We start from the raw sequence: 14,620 nt of genomic DNA, 5'->3' as shown, positions 1-14,620 counted from the left end.
TAAACCCCAACAGTGAGCACATGGGGATTGGATTCTGTACCTCTGTGTCAGCAAAATTATTGACTTAATTCCAGTATTTACCCCTGTGCAAAAGCAGTGGGATTGCACTGGTGTTACTGGAGGCAATGGGTCACTTGAGATATTACCACAGTTAGGAGTCAAGGTTTTGGATTTTTTTCTCCTGTACTTGGCAAGGTGTTTGTAACCTTTGTGGCTAGGGACAGATATTCAAAAACCCTGAGCCTGAATTGATTCAACCTTTTCAGGTTAGTCCAACCTGGCTAGGCTGAACTGGTTTATAACTGCACAGACTGGACTGAAGAAATGCTGGCACATGCCTGCAGTGGCACAGGCTAGAAGCCAGAGGGTGCTAGAGGAGCTTTCCCTTCTCTTCCAGAGTGCTGAGCTGAGTGGGGCATGACCAGGCCCCAGCAGGGTGCTCTTGTTAGGGAGGGGATCCCCCCCCATTTGCTGTTGATAACTGATTATTGAGAGACACAGCAGGGAGCTGCACAGGGAGTTGTTAGCTTTTATCAGCCCATCAGCAAAACAAGAGCCTTCAAGCTCTTCTTAAACAATTTTTTCTAAGGAAGGAATGGAGGAACGTTACCAGCTACCTGTTTATTAGCTTCAAAAAGCCCTAAGCAGGTACTGTTGTGTCTGCCTTTGCCTTGTCTCCTGTAGCATGGACCATAGCCAGCATGTGGTCTGCTAGCTAATGCTGAGAGGTGTCTGTGTAAGGCAGAGGGGACGGGAGAATCCCTGTTTGAGCAGGGAGGGGTTGGGGGAGGAGGGGCAGAAAGGGAGGAAGCCTGCTGTACGTACAGTCTCTGCCAGAGCTGCAGCCAGGGAGCAGAGGGGCAGGGCTAGAGCAGAGCCTCACCCAGAGTTGCAAAGCATCTGGGGTGCTGGAGGACTCTGATTTAACTTAAACTAAAAAGGGGTCTGGGACAGACATTGCATAGACCGGTTTGACCCAAATCAGTTAAGTCTGATACTGTATTCAACCAGGTTTATCTCAAACTGGTTTCAGCCTTTTTCAGACTGGTTTATGTGCACTGAACATCTGTTCTGTTCCAGGTTTAAATCAGTTTCTGATCACTTAAACTGGTTTATGTGTAATGTCTGTCCCTAGCCTTTTAGACATGTACGGGCCATGCGTGGGCTTCCAAATGGAATTTTTCAATAAGCTATACTTGAGGAGAGGAAGACTGATTGTTAGTTCACTGCACTGACCAAATGCCTTTTGCCTAGAGTTTTAGATCTGAGTTGCAGAAAGTACGCTGACTTTGATTCACTTTGAGTTTAACTTGAAGGTACTTTGTTTACATTAGCTAACATCTGTTATCTGATATTTTGTTGGATGTTTTCTAGCAATACAGAACATTACATAAATGGAGTTGTCAGGAAGAGGAGGGAATGTTTTTTTTTTTTCACCCTTCCAAAGAAGGGCACGCATCACACTTGACTTCCATATGTAAGGATAGGTTTGGCAGGTTTAGAGGATATATGGCAAGAAACTTCCACATGCATGAGAGCTGTCAGCCCAAGAGGTAGTTTTCTTGACTCATACTTCAGGTTGCTCGATTTTTTACATATGGCATCTTTCCAGAACAAATATTACTTTTGGAATACATAGCCAAATTCTGTCATACTGGTTAACTTACTGAATGTGAAGCCTCAAAATGATATGCTTGATTTAGACTTTGCTAGAGTTTGCAGACCATACATTTTATCAGCAGAGTTTTAAAAATAAAATGCAAAGCAAAAAATTAAAACACTGCTAAGTACATATTTCCAGTAAGGAGACTTTCAGTGCAGAAGGAATCTGGTTAATGTTTCTTTTGCTTTTTAATTTTCCTCTCTATGAAATCTCTTGAAACTTTCAGGATGACTGAAGGAAATCCAGAATATATCATTCTGTGACATTAAAAATACCATTGGTTTCATAAGCTGCAATGAAATTAATATCTGGCATTTTTCATGTCATCATTTGAGAAATCCCTTTTGTTCAATCTCTTTATTTCTTGGCTTACTAAAAGGTAAGTAAGAATTTAAAGCTGGTTGTTTAACGTATTTCTGTGCTGTCAGCTTCATAGCCAAGATAGCATGGGTATTTTGCACAGAAATTTGTGCTTAATTCAGTTTCCACTTTTGCTTTGTGGTTTCCCTTTAAGAAAAAATTTCAGAGAATTAATCTTATTTTATTTTCCTCCCACAATGAATTTCAGCATTCTCTTTTTGTATGGGGTGTTTTAAAAAAGCAGCATTTAAAAATAATGTGCACAACTGCAGCCCTGCAACTGTAGTCATCATGGGCACATCCCCACAAGTGGGAATGTGCATTTCCCTGGGGACAAACAGCAGCAGCACATATTCATACCACTGCTACTTGTCCCTAGGCACACCCCTGTGTGTGCACTTTGGTGCACTGTCAATTGCCCTGGGTGCAGCCAGCACCTGGGCTGGTCCCAGCAGCCTTACCCAGCATCCTGGGGGCCTCCTGGGGCTGCACTGGTGGTGATCCAGGTGTGTGGAGCCTGGCCTGCATGGCTCTGGCTGACCAGGCTCCAGTTTCAGGCGGTGCATGCTGCTGTCACATGTAGCACACTGTTTTTGTTTGTTTGTTTTTTGGTGTGGTTTTTTAGATGCCAGCATTTGAAGCATGGCAAATGGATTAATGTGCTGCCTGCATTTTGCAGTGCCTCAAAAGGCTTTGAGGTGCTACAAACTGCACATTCCTGCGCCATGGTGGTGTAGGCCATGTGTCTGCTTTTAACTCCACTTCGAGACGTGTAACACAATCCAAAGTGCATAAATACAGACTTTGACAAAAAAAAGAAAATGTAGGTAGGATGAAGTCTTTGAATTAGGCAATTTTGGAAATACAGAAACTGCACTGGAATTGGAAGTTCAAAAATGTTAGATTTAAATAAGAGATGGGTCATCACACCGGCCCACAACGTCAAAGTCTGTCCTGAAGAAGCGGGTGCAAGAGGGGAGGGAGTCTTTGTCCTTTTCCTCTTCTTAATGCTATATTGCTTACTTAATGCCAGACTGCAGGCTTTTTAAAGATGGGTCTATTTACATCTGGAAGCATCTTTGAAGATGTATGAAGTTGAACAGTATGTTGTGCGATGATTGTATTGATAGAGTGCACACTGTTTTCATGGCAAATTGTGGTTTGAAATGGACTGTGATTGTGCAGCACTCGTGATTTACTTTCCATAGATTTCATAGATATTAGGGCTGAACTGTTACTTAGGTGCTATTACATTTGTGCTTCTGCAAAGCGTCAGTATGCTGCTCATGCCGCTGGTGTTTGGAGGCAGCTAAGGTGAAATGGGGAAAGGGGTGCTCAAAAGATTCAAAGAAGAAAGTGCTACTCCCAGTTGGGTGGGCTGAAACCTCTGCAGTAATCCCACACATGACACTTGCAAGAATATTTTTGTAGCTTGCAGTGAAGGGCTGTAATCTGCCAGAAAGAATTGGAATTCCTGCGGTGATCAATTCTTAAAACCTTAGATAAATATTGACCAGGTAATAGAGTGATATTTTTTTCTCTCCTGTGATCAATCGAGAAATACCTATCACTATTTTAATACCACCAGAAGGGTGAGTGGTTTCAGTGTCTTTTGGCAAGCTGCTAAAGTCATGGGTCAAATCATGCTGTACTTGCTCACGTGAGTAAGATAAACAGCATTTGGCAGTCAGTGCAGTTAGGCAAGGCAAAATGCTTCTCTTGTTATCAGTGGTTCTCCTGTCCGTCTGTGGCTCTTTGAGGAACGGATAGAAAGATGGGCCTAGTGCAGCTTTCCCTTGTTAGCCTTCAGCTATTGTGGCTGGGTAAGGCTTAGCCAGAGGCTTGGAGCAGAGTCAGGGGAAAAAGCCTTTTTCTCACTGCACCTTTAAGGGTCACAATTTGAAAGCTTCCTAAATTTAAAATGGTTAGAAGCAGCAGAAGGAAGAAGAGGAAGAAAACAAACCGCCCACATGGCAACCTAATTTTAAATTGATGTAGAGATTTATGCAAATGACTCTCATCAGTGTGAGCTACTGTGCCTTGAATAAAGTCTCTAATGCAGAGATGCATTTATACGACTAAAATAATGCCCTTTTTGTAAAGCCCATGAAACGATTTTCTTTGCAACTTTGAACAGTTTTCCACATTCTCATTTGGAATGGGCGGTTTGCAGTTCTCTGCTGCAAGGTAAAAAAAAAAAAAAAAATTGTAAACTCATCCATTTCTAAATGGAGATTCCCTGTATAAAACAACCTCACCCACTTTTACAAAGTCTGCTATCTTTTGTGAACTCTATTTGGCTATCAGTGTGAATACTATCTTGGCCCATTTGGCATTGGTGATACATGACTTGAACATTTTGTACCCTTTTTGTGTTGCCTCTGCAGGACTCCTCACTAATGGCCAATCTAAGGGATTAGGACCAGGATCGGAACAGTTGGAGAATGAGAAAGACGATGCATCACAAGTGTCCTCCACTAGCAACGATGTTAGTTCTTCAGATTTTGAAGAAGGGCCATCAAGGAAAAGGTCAGTGGTGTTTTTACAGTTCAAATAATCTTTTTATGAGCTACATATCAGGCAGATATAAGGCCATACTTATGTTCCCACTACTGCTTGCCTTGGTTTTCTCCCATTTTACCATGAGTAGATATTGAAATATTTTCAGAAACAGAGATAAAGCTTTTTGTGGGTGCTATCTTTTATTGGACCATCTGTATAGTTGGGATGGGCAAGGCTCTAGTGAGACCTGAGGAAGGATACTGTGGTACCCAAAAGCTTGTCCATATTCCTCCCAACTGTACATTTGGTCTGATTTAAAAGATGTAAAAAATCCTTGCATCTAGCATTTTTCCTGGAGCAGCACAGGTGCAACATTACGCTACCACAGTTCAGAAGCTGAGAGTTTAAAGTAACTACAAAGATAGGTTACATGTTGGATCCATCTTTCTGGCTTCTTTTTTAAAGTGAATAATCTGTAGTTTTGCTATGGAAAACATGGAAAGGCTGTTGTCATTTTGCAGTGAGTGACTATTAAATGAAATGTCTAGTCATAGTCTTTTTAGGTACCTTGTAGTGTAAGTGTCACTGTTCAGTACATACAAATGTAATTTTTTGGACAGGCTACATTGGTGTCATTACATTAGATTTGCCGTTAGTTTACTTTGATTGAAGACATGTTCAAATGGTTTAAAATACATAGATCCTCTGAAAATAGTAGTTGTACAGTAAGCTTCACTATGAGGATGTGGGTTATTGTCTGTAAGGACTACTTTGAGATAATGATGTGGCAAGCTGGCCTCTATTTCCTAGAAGTCAGTTATGAAATCCTTATTGAACTCTCATTATGCTACAATCTTGGCCAATTTCCTCATGTGCAAAATGTGGGTTAAAATTGCAGGATTAGAGCCAATTTCATGTAGAAAATATGCTGCAAGTGCAAGCAGAAGTCTGGAATTTTGTCTCATAAAATGAGAACAAAAACTGGTTCCCTGAAAAAATGCAATTTACCAAAAGGCAAACCCACACCCGTCCCCAAAATCCGAACTTACCACCCCCCTCACAAACTGAAATAGGTTTAAAGTGGGGTTCCTCCTGAAACCGCCTTCTTCCACATTCCTATTTCCTAGGTAACTTTAAACAGTTCTTTGGGAGATCTGATGTGGAGGAAGAGAACGGCCCCCTCAAATTAAATGAAAAGATTCTGCTTTCGAATGTTTGCCTGGCTGATGCGTGTATTTCAGGACAGGATATGCACTGGTTGCTCTGTATTGATAGAAACTTTGCAAGGACTTAATACAGCTACTCCTCACTTAACATTGTAGTTATGTTCTTGAAACGTGACTTTAAGCAGAACAATGTTAAATGAAGCCAGTTACGTCACAGTAGTTACGTACTAGCAGGTGGCAGCCAAACAACATTATCACCGAACATTGCGCAACTTTAAACGAGTATGTTCTCTAATGGATCAGCAACGTAATAATGAAACAACGTTAACTGGGATGACGTTAAGTGAGGAGTACCTGTACAGTACAGCATTGCTCGTGGGGAACTTTCAGCTTTTTATCAGGCATAAGTCAGGCTTGAAAGATTTTTCTGCTTTGAAATTTAAGTGTTGTGTGTGCAGTACTTGAGAGACTCAGTATTTGATTTAGGAATGAGTCAGCTTCTGACATCACACATTCTAATGAAGTGAATTTGAGCAATCAAGAAGAAAGGTCTTTTTATTTGGTTGGTTTTAGAAATGTTGGTACAAACATTTTGTTAGCTCTTGTTTACTTCTAACACCCGAGAGAAGGCCCTTGTGACTAGTTGAACACCATGACTGTTTCAGTTTAGGTATGTGGAAGTCCTTACTCCAATTTTCTTGGTCTCCAAGGATTGAAATCGTGGAACTTGATACCTTTGATACTTTAAAAGGATTTTTTTTCTTTAAAAAAAAAAAAAACACAAAACATAACTGAAACCCCCCCAGAATTCTGCAGGTTTTTGTGGAAGTGGGGGAAACATTTAAGTTCTTCTTTCATTACTCATGAAGTACCATAAATGTATTTATTTATTTATTTTTGCCCTTGCAGGCCACAATTATACAGAACTCGCCTATTTTCTTCCTCCCCTATTCACTTCTTGGCATTCATGCACAACCTGCCTTCTGTTCTGCATTCTGCTTCTTTCAGAATACTCTCTTCCCCACCTACCACCTTTGAGACCCATCTTGACAGTTTCTCTAACTCCTCTTCTCTCAGCATTGTATCTGGTACCATTTTGTTTTCGTGCCTCTGAGCTGAAGACATTTTAGGAAATTATACCCTATGGTCAAACTTCTCAGTGTTCCTTCCTTTACAGCTTACTGTAGCAAGATGGATGTCCTGCTGCTATCTGAAATTTGCATTTAAACGAGGGACGTGCCAATACCAGACTAGCCACAATTTTCTCACTCCCGTAACTAAAATGTGCATTGTCCTTAGTATTCTAGAAATGCCATGTCTTCCAGCTGCAAGCACATAGAAGAGACCAATTTTACTGGTTTGCAGAGACAGTGAAGTGTACAGCTTCGGGAGTCACGCTGTTTAATAAAGCAGGCTTAAGGTCCTGTAGCACTGTCTGTTTGAACTGGGGATGTATGCAAACCTTCTTTTCAGGTTGTTGTTTTTCGCAGGGGAGAGAGGTCTCTTGTGAAATATGACTGTCTTTTATACAGGTGGAGAGGTTACCTGTATCCTATAGCATTAGCTTTGTGTTATTTGCTGATGACAATCATGGCAAGAAGTGGAGACCTCTGGTGTAAGACTTGTTGGTCATAGCCTAGGAATCTAAAATAATCATTCTAATTGAATTTCAATTCAGATTCGTTTCAAAAGATTCCTCTTTACTCATCACACGCTCCCCTTCTTCAAAGCCTTTTTACAAATTGCATTGTTGTTTAGTCTTTATTTCTTCTTGAAGTTCCAATCAACTTTGGTGTTACCTAAAGTGAACTGGGCTTACTGATGGTGCTGCTGTATACGTTAATGTGCAGGCATTGTTTATGTGTAAGATAAAAGGGAGAGTAACTGTTTAAAAATATGGGCTTTTGGGGAAATGTCTTGACTCCTGAGACTTCCACAAAAATGACAAGCTCTGAGCTACATGGAAGTCTTGATTCTGTGGGGTCTGCAACCTTGAAATGGCATGATGGGAGAGAGAAGTGCTGATCCTTTAAGGTTATAAAGGAGGCAGTTAAGGAGATGACTGCTTGTCTGATGTTTATATGCTATGCTGTGCATGTCTTTGATCCAGACTACAGAGGGAATGTCTGTGAGTGTGCAAGGGCTGCTTTTTAATATCCAGCTGTTACACGGGCGTGAGTCTTCAGCAGCAGTTGGAATTTCACTCTCTTCATACCATGCCAATGATTTGATTGTTCTGAAACATTCTGAAATTGTCTCAATGACATATTTAATTTAGCTGTGGAACAGAGGCCTTGGCTACTCGCAGAATGCACCATGGGAAGGTATACATCTTACAAATAGTGCCCACACCTGCAAACTGAACAGTGCCCTGAACTCTGCATTACAAACAATAAATGGCTACCCAGTATATATGCAACGAGAAAACATGTTCATCTTGGCAGGAGCCCCCCCTCATAACACCAAGAGGTCTGGAATACTGCATGACCTAGCAATCAAAGCCCAGCAGGAAGACCATCCACTACATGAGATGATTGAAAAATACCCAATGCAGAAACATGTAAAAAGCATAAAGCCCTTACCAATATCTGCCAGAAACATTAGAGGAAGCAGGACACACCATACTGTCATCATGGCCCCAGAGAAGGTGGGACGAGCAATGGAATAACAATCGCACCCTACTACATAACTACATACAACTACCATCTTCAAACCCTCCTGGTCCTAAACTCCCACGTAAGGCATAGGTAAACCTGAATCAGCTGTGATCAGGCTATGGAGCTTCCAACAAAATAAAACAAAATGAGCCTTACAAACTCACTATCATGCCCCTGTGGCAAAGGAGATCAGACAGCCCAGCATACATTACCTCACTGCTTTCTATATGGTCCACCAGAGGGAGTGAACAGTCTGAAAGACTGCAGTAATATTGATGGATCTATTCTTAAATGGTTGGAGGAGTCAACTTTCTGAAGTCATACACAAGAAGAAGAAGAAAGATTTTATTGTTCTGAAATTTCTTGGGAAAGATAAGAGACTGGACTTTTCCTGTGAGAGTGGCTGGGCAGAGAACTCCAATCGTGTACTTGTTGAAACTATGTAAAAATTGTCTTTTAAGGAATCGGAGCACAACTCCACCTAGGGCAAAAATGGAGGAGGGAAATTATAAAGGCTACCTTATAAAACAGCAAAGTTGCTCTGCCTATTTCTTAGACCATGCCTACACAGGAGTTTTAAAGGCTGTGCCTGTAGACTCCCTCCCCCTCCTCCCCCCATCTCCTTTCTCTTCTGGACATTTATTTGAGCATAGAAGTGACTTCTTTTTGTTTTAGTTTAAACCCCTTCCCGAGTGACAAGCTGAACCAAAAGCTACTTTTACACTGTAATAAGTGCATACACGGTGGTGAGATGGGGGAAAGGAAGGGAGGTTTAGGCTAGAGTAACTTTACACTAAATTACACTGAAAGAAACGTTTTTGCGTACACTGCTGTTTCTTAGCAAGAGCAGCATGTACGTGGTCTGCACAAGCTTTTAGGCCAGGTACAGACTTTACACTTTGCCAGTATAAGTGATCGAAAGCTGGTCTTTACCTGCAACAGAACAGAAGTTTGGCACACACCGACTGATTTAAAAATGGCAGAGCCCAGCATAAGATCCCCCCCCCTTCCCAAAATATGTGCATTCTGTTTGCTATGGATCTAAACTATTCTGCTTACAGGAAACTGTGCAACTTAGTTTGCTTCCTACTTGGGCTTTTTGAATGTCTGTACCTAGCTTTGATGTCACTGAATCTGCTAAACTGGTTTAAGGCCTTTCCTTCAGTTTGGCTGGAGGCTGTTTTTGGGCAAAGCTAAATTTGCAGTCAAGGGGGAAATGGAGAAAGTTGTCTTCACAATAAACTAGTCTCAGCCATACTTTGAGTATAGATTATTGTAGAACCCCATAGACATTCTGAGGATATTCTCAAAATGCACAACTTGCAATTTTCTTGTGCTATGGTATGCTGTCTTAGCATGATGGTAGGTAAGGAAGGAAGAATGCATAAATTTTACCTATAAAGTCTTTGGATAAGTCAAAGCACTGGAAAACCATTTTACAGAATAAGAAATGCATGGAGTCACTTTTTCAAAGTAATGCCATTTTCACATATGGTAATTTTTTCTAGGGTGGAAAGTACTGATTAACTTCAACATTTTTTCTTAAATCTAGACAAACTGTAGGCAAAACAGGAACATTATACCTAAAGGTGCATTATTCTATAACAAAATCTTCATTAAGGCATGAAATTTAAGGGTGTAGATCAGCAAACCAAATTACAGAGAGTTTAAGGGAGGACAACAGACAGTTGTTGTCTGTGGACTAACTCTTTAACTAAGGGAAGAGTGAGACCTCAGTGAAACAGCATTAAGTTGCTGTCATTCAGTTTTCACTTCCGGTGGGATAGGAGTGTGCATGGGGACAGTTACTACAGAATGCTGATTTTTTTTTCCCCTCGGATGTTAAATTTGGTATGCTTAAAAAAGCACATTAACTGTTTTTCTTAGGTGTACAAGCAAGTGAATTATGTATGTCAACAAAAGCTGGGTTGAGGCCATTTTGAAAATTTGATCTATATTATATCACTTTTAAAATTATTTCAAAGTACTGAAATCCTTCTGGTCTTCATAATTGTGGCACCTAACTAATTCATCTAACTTTTGTTGGTTTTGCCAACACATGGTTGTGTGTGGAGTTAAAAGGACCAGGTGACTGGTATTAAAGGGGCCCTGGATTATACGAGTCGCTTTCCAAATGCATATTAATAAATAGGTACCTGCATTATTCTAATATTTTTGCAGCAAAATATGAAGGAAAAATATCCCTTTTGGTTTTGCATGTGTTAGGAATTTGCTAAACATTTTTAAAAGCTTAATTAAGAACATAAAGTTCATTTTTACTGGGTTTCTTCTACTTGAGTAGCAGCTAAAATGCAAATTTAACCTACTTAATTCAGTTGGGGTACATGGTTGGGAACCTGACAAATTGGCCACAGGACTTGTCCATCTCCTGTGCTGGACAATCTTCACAGAGTGACTTTTAAGTTTCAAAAAGTTACTCTTTTTTTTAAAGGTAGGGGGAAGAGGGAGGAATTGCTCTACTGCATCTCCAAAGAAGAAAATCTATAGCATGTATCAAGTTGTAAATGTTCCCTGCACAGATGAGTCTCCAGTTGTGGGCTGTGGCATGCAGTCAAGGAAGTTAACAGATTACAGTTCAAAGCAGTGTGAACCAACATGCTGGCTGCCTTCAGAATTTATAATGGTACCTTTTGGTACTGTTTGTTGGCAATGAACAGCAGTATAGTGATGGCTACGTACAGTAATGCTACTTTATCCAGAAAGGACACATGCAGAGCCAGGTCGATACAAATAGTATATTAACCACCTGATCTTTGGAGTTGGGACACTGTTTGTTTTATTCCAGTATCCAGATGGGTATTTGCTTTCTTGACTTAAAAAAAAATATATATATAGGGAGAATTGTCAAATCTAGAAATGCTGTCTTTTTTTTTTGTTTTGTTTTTGGTCTAGTCCAGGTGTGCTCAACCTCTGGCCTGTGGGCCAAATGCAGCCCATGGAGTTTATAGTATCTGGCCCACAGGGCTCCCCATGTTTTGGGAAATTTGGCAGCAAGGGAGGGGTGGACATTAATACAGCTGCCACCTGCCCCCCCCCCAGCCCGGTTCCAAACACAAAGCTCTACGCAACAGGTTGGGGTTGGGCCAAACACCTCCTCTCCCTCCCTCCCCTGGGGCTGGGTTATAGCCAGATCATGCCGTCTCCCATCCCCTCCCCCTTCCCCCCACCCATGGGGTTGTGTTCGGGCAGCCTCAAGCCCTCTTTCCCCCTGCAAGGTGAGGCTGGGTTGTGACTGGACTTCCCCCACCAGTCTGCCCTTCTCCGCACAGCTGGATGGGGTCCCACTGCAACTGCCTCAGGTGCCAGATCAGGACCACCAGTTGAATCTGGCTTGCAGACTAGCCGGGTGTTGCCCACCAGACCACTTGGCCAAAAAGGCTGAGCACTGCTGGTCTAGCCTGTTAGTCAAATAGGGTGCTTGCAGACATGAAAAACAAACAAACGGCGCTTTACTGGAAGAAGCAGCATCTTAGTTCAACTCGGCTCTGCAGCATTTGTGTATATTGGGTGATTTAGCGAGGCTTTTTTGGCGCTTTTATCTAATAGCCGATTCAATCAGCTATTAGTTAAAAGTGCCAAAAAAGCCCCACTAAAACACCTGATCTATACAAATACTGGACAGCCGGGTGAAAGTAACACACTGCCTCTTCTGGGCATGTGCTGGGCTAAGCCTTGATGTCACTGAGTGCACTGAATTTAAAGTGCAGTTTTTGTTTTTGTTTTTGTTTTTGTTTTTGTTTTTTCTTCCATGTTTGCAAGAAGCCATACTGTCTATTTTTATTCCTTCACAAATTGTCTTGAAACAAAATTAATCCACCTTTTTAGTAGAAGTTTTAAAGATTTTTATTTTTCCATGAATACTTGCATCATTTAGATTCTCCCATTCCTTTCCATCACTTTAAACAAGTCAATAATTTTTGTGTGGGAGAAGGAAGAGTGAGAAACATGATTTGTGGCACTTCAACCAGAAGAACTAGGAAAGAGAGCTAAAGGTGTTTAGCCCTCACTAAATTCCTTTTCTTGTTGCATTTCTGGTAGCAAGTACACTTTTGCATATTAAGCCCTGCGGGTTGCTTACTCTAGTCACCACCTGTAATTTCAGTTGGTTGATCTTGCAGAGATAATTGTCTTGTAAACCAGTGTATGTGGCCTGGTTAGCCATCATATTTATTCAAAGCCATCATATATATTCAAAATGAATCGCTTGAAAAGTAGCGTAGCTAGTGCCCTGCACTCTGGTGGAGTTATGGTATTGATCTGTGTATTGATACGATCTCGTTACACTCACTTGTCATTAGTGTTCTAGGTGCATGCTCCAGATCTGGCTTCATTGGAGAAATGAAGTAAAATTATGGTTTGGGAGGTGGTTGAGTAGGGGAAATGTGTGTTACAAAGACATGCAAGCAGTCCTCTGGTTTTCTGCATTATTTCTGAGAGGTTTTCTCTTGTCCTCTGGTAGTCTCTAGGGCTAGGGACAGACATTCAAAAGACCTGAGCCTGAATTGATTCAATCTTTGCAGGTTAATCTAACCTGGCTGTTTTCTAACTACACACCAGACATTCGGGTACATGCCTGCAGTGGCTCAGGCTAGAAGTTAGGGGGTGCTAGAGCAGCACTCCAATCCCTTCCACAGCACTGAGTTGAGTCGGGGCTTGGCCGGACCCCAGCAGGATGCTCTGATTAGCCCAGCCAGGAATTGATAACAGTGTTTATCACCCCATTAAGAAAACAGCAGAGGGACATTACCAGCTACCTGCTGATTCTGTCTGTTGATTCTGCACGGACCATAGCCAACATGTGGTCTGCTAGCTAATACACAGGCACCTCCTCAGCAAAGCAGAGGGGAAGGAGGAAGTCCTGCCTAGCAGGGAGTGGTGAGGGTGAGGGGGGAGCAGTCCAAAGTCTGTGCTGGAGTTGCAGCCAGGGAGCAAAGGGGAGGGGCCAGCCCTGCTGTGTGGAGCAGAGAGCCCTGCCCAACCCAGAGAGGATGCTGAGATACTGGGGGTATCTGGTTTATCTTAAATCAGCAAGGGGTCTGGGATGGACATTGCATAAGCCAGTTTGACCCAAATCAGTTAAGTCTGATACTACATTCAACCAGGTTTATCTCAAACTGGTTTCAGTCATTTTCAAACTGGTTCATGTGCACTGAACATCTGTTCTGTTACAGATTTAAACCAGTTTCTGATCTCTTAAACACGTTTATGTGTAATGTCTGTCCCTAGCCTAGCAATTTACAGTCAGCTGAGCCTGCAAGTATTCTGTGAGGTTAGGCAAGTATATATAAGTTGCTCTTCTAATTTAGAAGGTGATTCTTTTAACACCTGATTGTTTTGTTCCTTAAGTACTTGAACTGAAAAGTGTTTCTTGTAATAAAGCTGGCAGAAGCGTGAGATTTTTGTCATGAACTGTTTTTCTAGCTAATGATGAATAGCCTCTTTAATACTTGGCTATTGACATTTTGCACATAAGCTGTAAAAGAGGGATAATTGTGTGTGCACGCTCGTGTGCATGTGTGAGGGAGAATATTGACTTGAAATGCTGAGAATGATAGATACAGTAACAGTGCAGTTATAGAAGCAAGGGAATGTTTGTAACAGTCAAAGTGCAGTAATTTTCTTTGCCTGTTGCTTGCTTTCATATGCTGTAACAAAGTGCTTTCGATATATCTAACTTTGATCAACTTATGCAAATGTGCATTAGTCATTTTACTGAATCAGGAAAACACTACATAAATTCATAAGAAAGAGGAGGGTGGAGATGCAAGGATTTATATACAAAATCAGTCAGAATCCTATAACTTAAACCTTCAGCAAAAGAGGACATCAAAAGGACAGAAAGAACCTCTTCCTACCTAGATTCCTTGGTATTGTCACAAGAAGCATTGCTTTTGTCACTGGCAGCCAGCTACTTCAAGGCTTCCCAGGGCCTCCCATTTCAAATCACGGGAACCCTAGACATTATAACCAAAGTAATCTAAGAGGGACCTCATAAGCTTTTTAATATACCAACCTAGTAAACCCAGCTGGGATCACATGGGCCCTGTAAAGAGAACATACTTGAGCTGGTAAAGGACCTGTGTCAAACATCAACCACTCTTCTCACCCCATATCCTGATACAGAATAGGGGAACATCCCCTGGGAACACTGATTTGCCAAACTGGAGGAGGTGCTTATTTTGGGCAGCCATTCCCAAAGTCAGGCCATCCTAGCACAAGGAATCTTTGAATGGACAACCTGTTATATCTCT

General features: G+C 41.5%; 1 protein-coding gene across 2 annotated transcripts in view; it reads left to right on the top strand.

The window, feature by feature from the left end:
* JARID2 (jumonji and AT-rich interaction domain containing 2) overlaps window positions 1-14,620 on the top strand; it is a 410,278-nt gene that overhangs the window by 226,105 nt on the left and 169,553 nt on the right. For both annotated transcript variants that reach the window (XM_019523000.1, XM_019523003.1), the window contains one exon: window positions 4,411-4,552. In XM_019523000.1, the coding sequence (XP_019378545.1) occupies window positions 4,411-4,552 (142 nt within the window). The remainder of the gene's footprint in view (window positions 1-4,410; window positions 4,553-14,620) is intronic.

The sequence above is a fragment of the Gavialis gangeticus genome, unplaced genomic scaffold (genome assembly GCF_001723915.1).
Source record: "Gavialis gangeticus isolate Ggan-Ray unplaced genomic scaffold, GavGan_comp1, whole genome shotgun sequence".
NCBI lineage: Eukaryota > Metazoa > Chordata > Crocodylia > Gavialidae > Gavialis > Gavialis gangeticus.
This window is presented reverse-complemented; position numbering and strand designations above follow the sequence as displayed.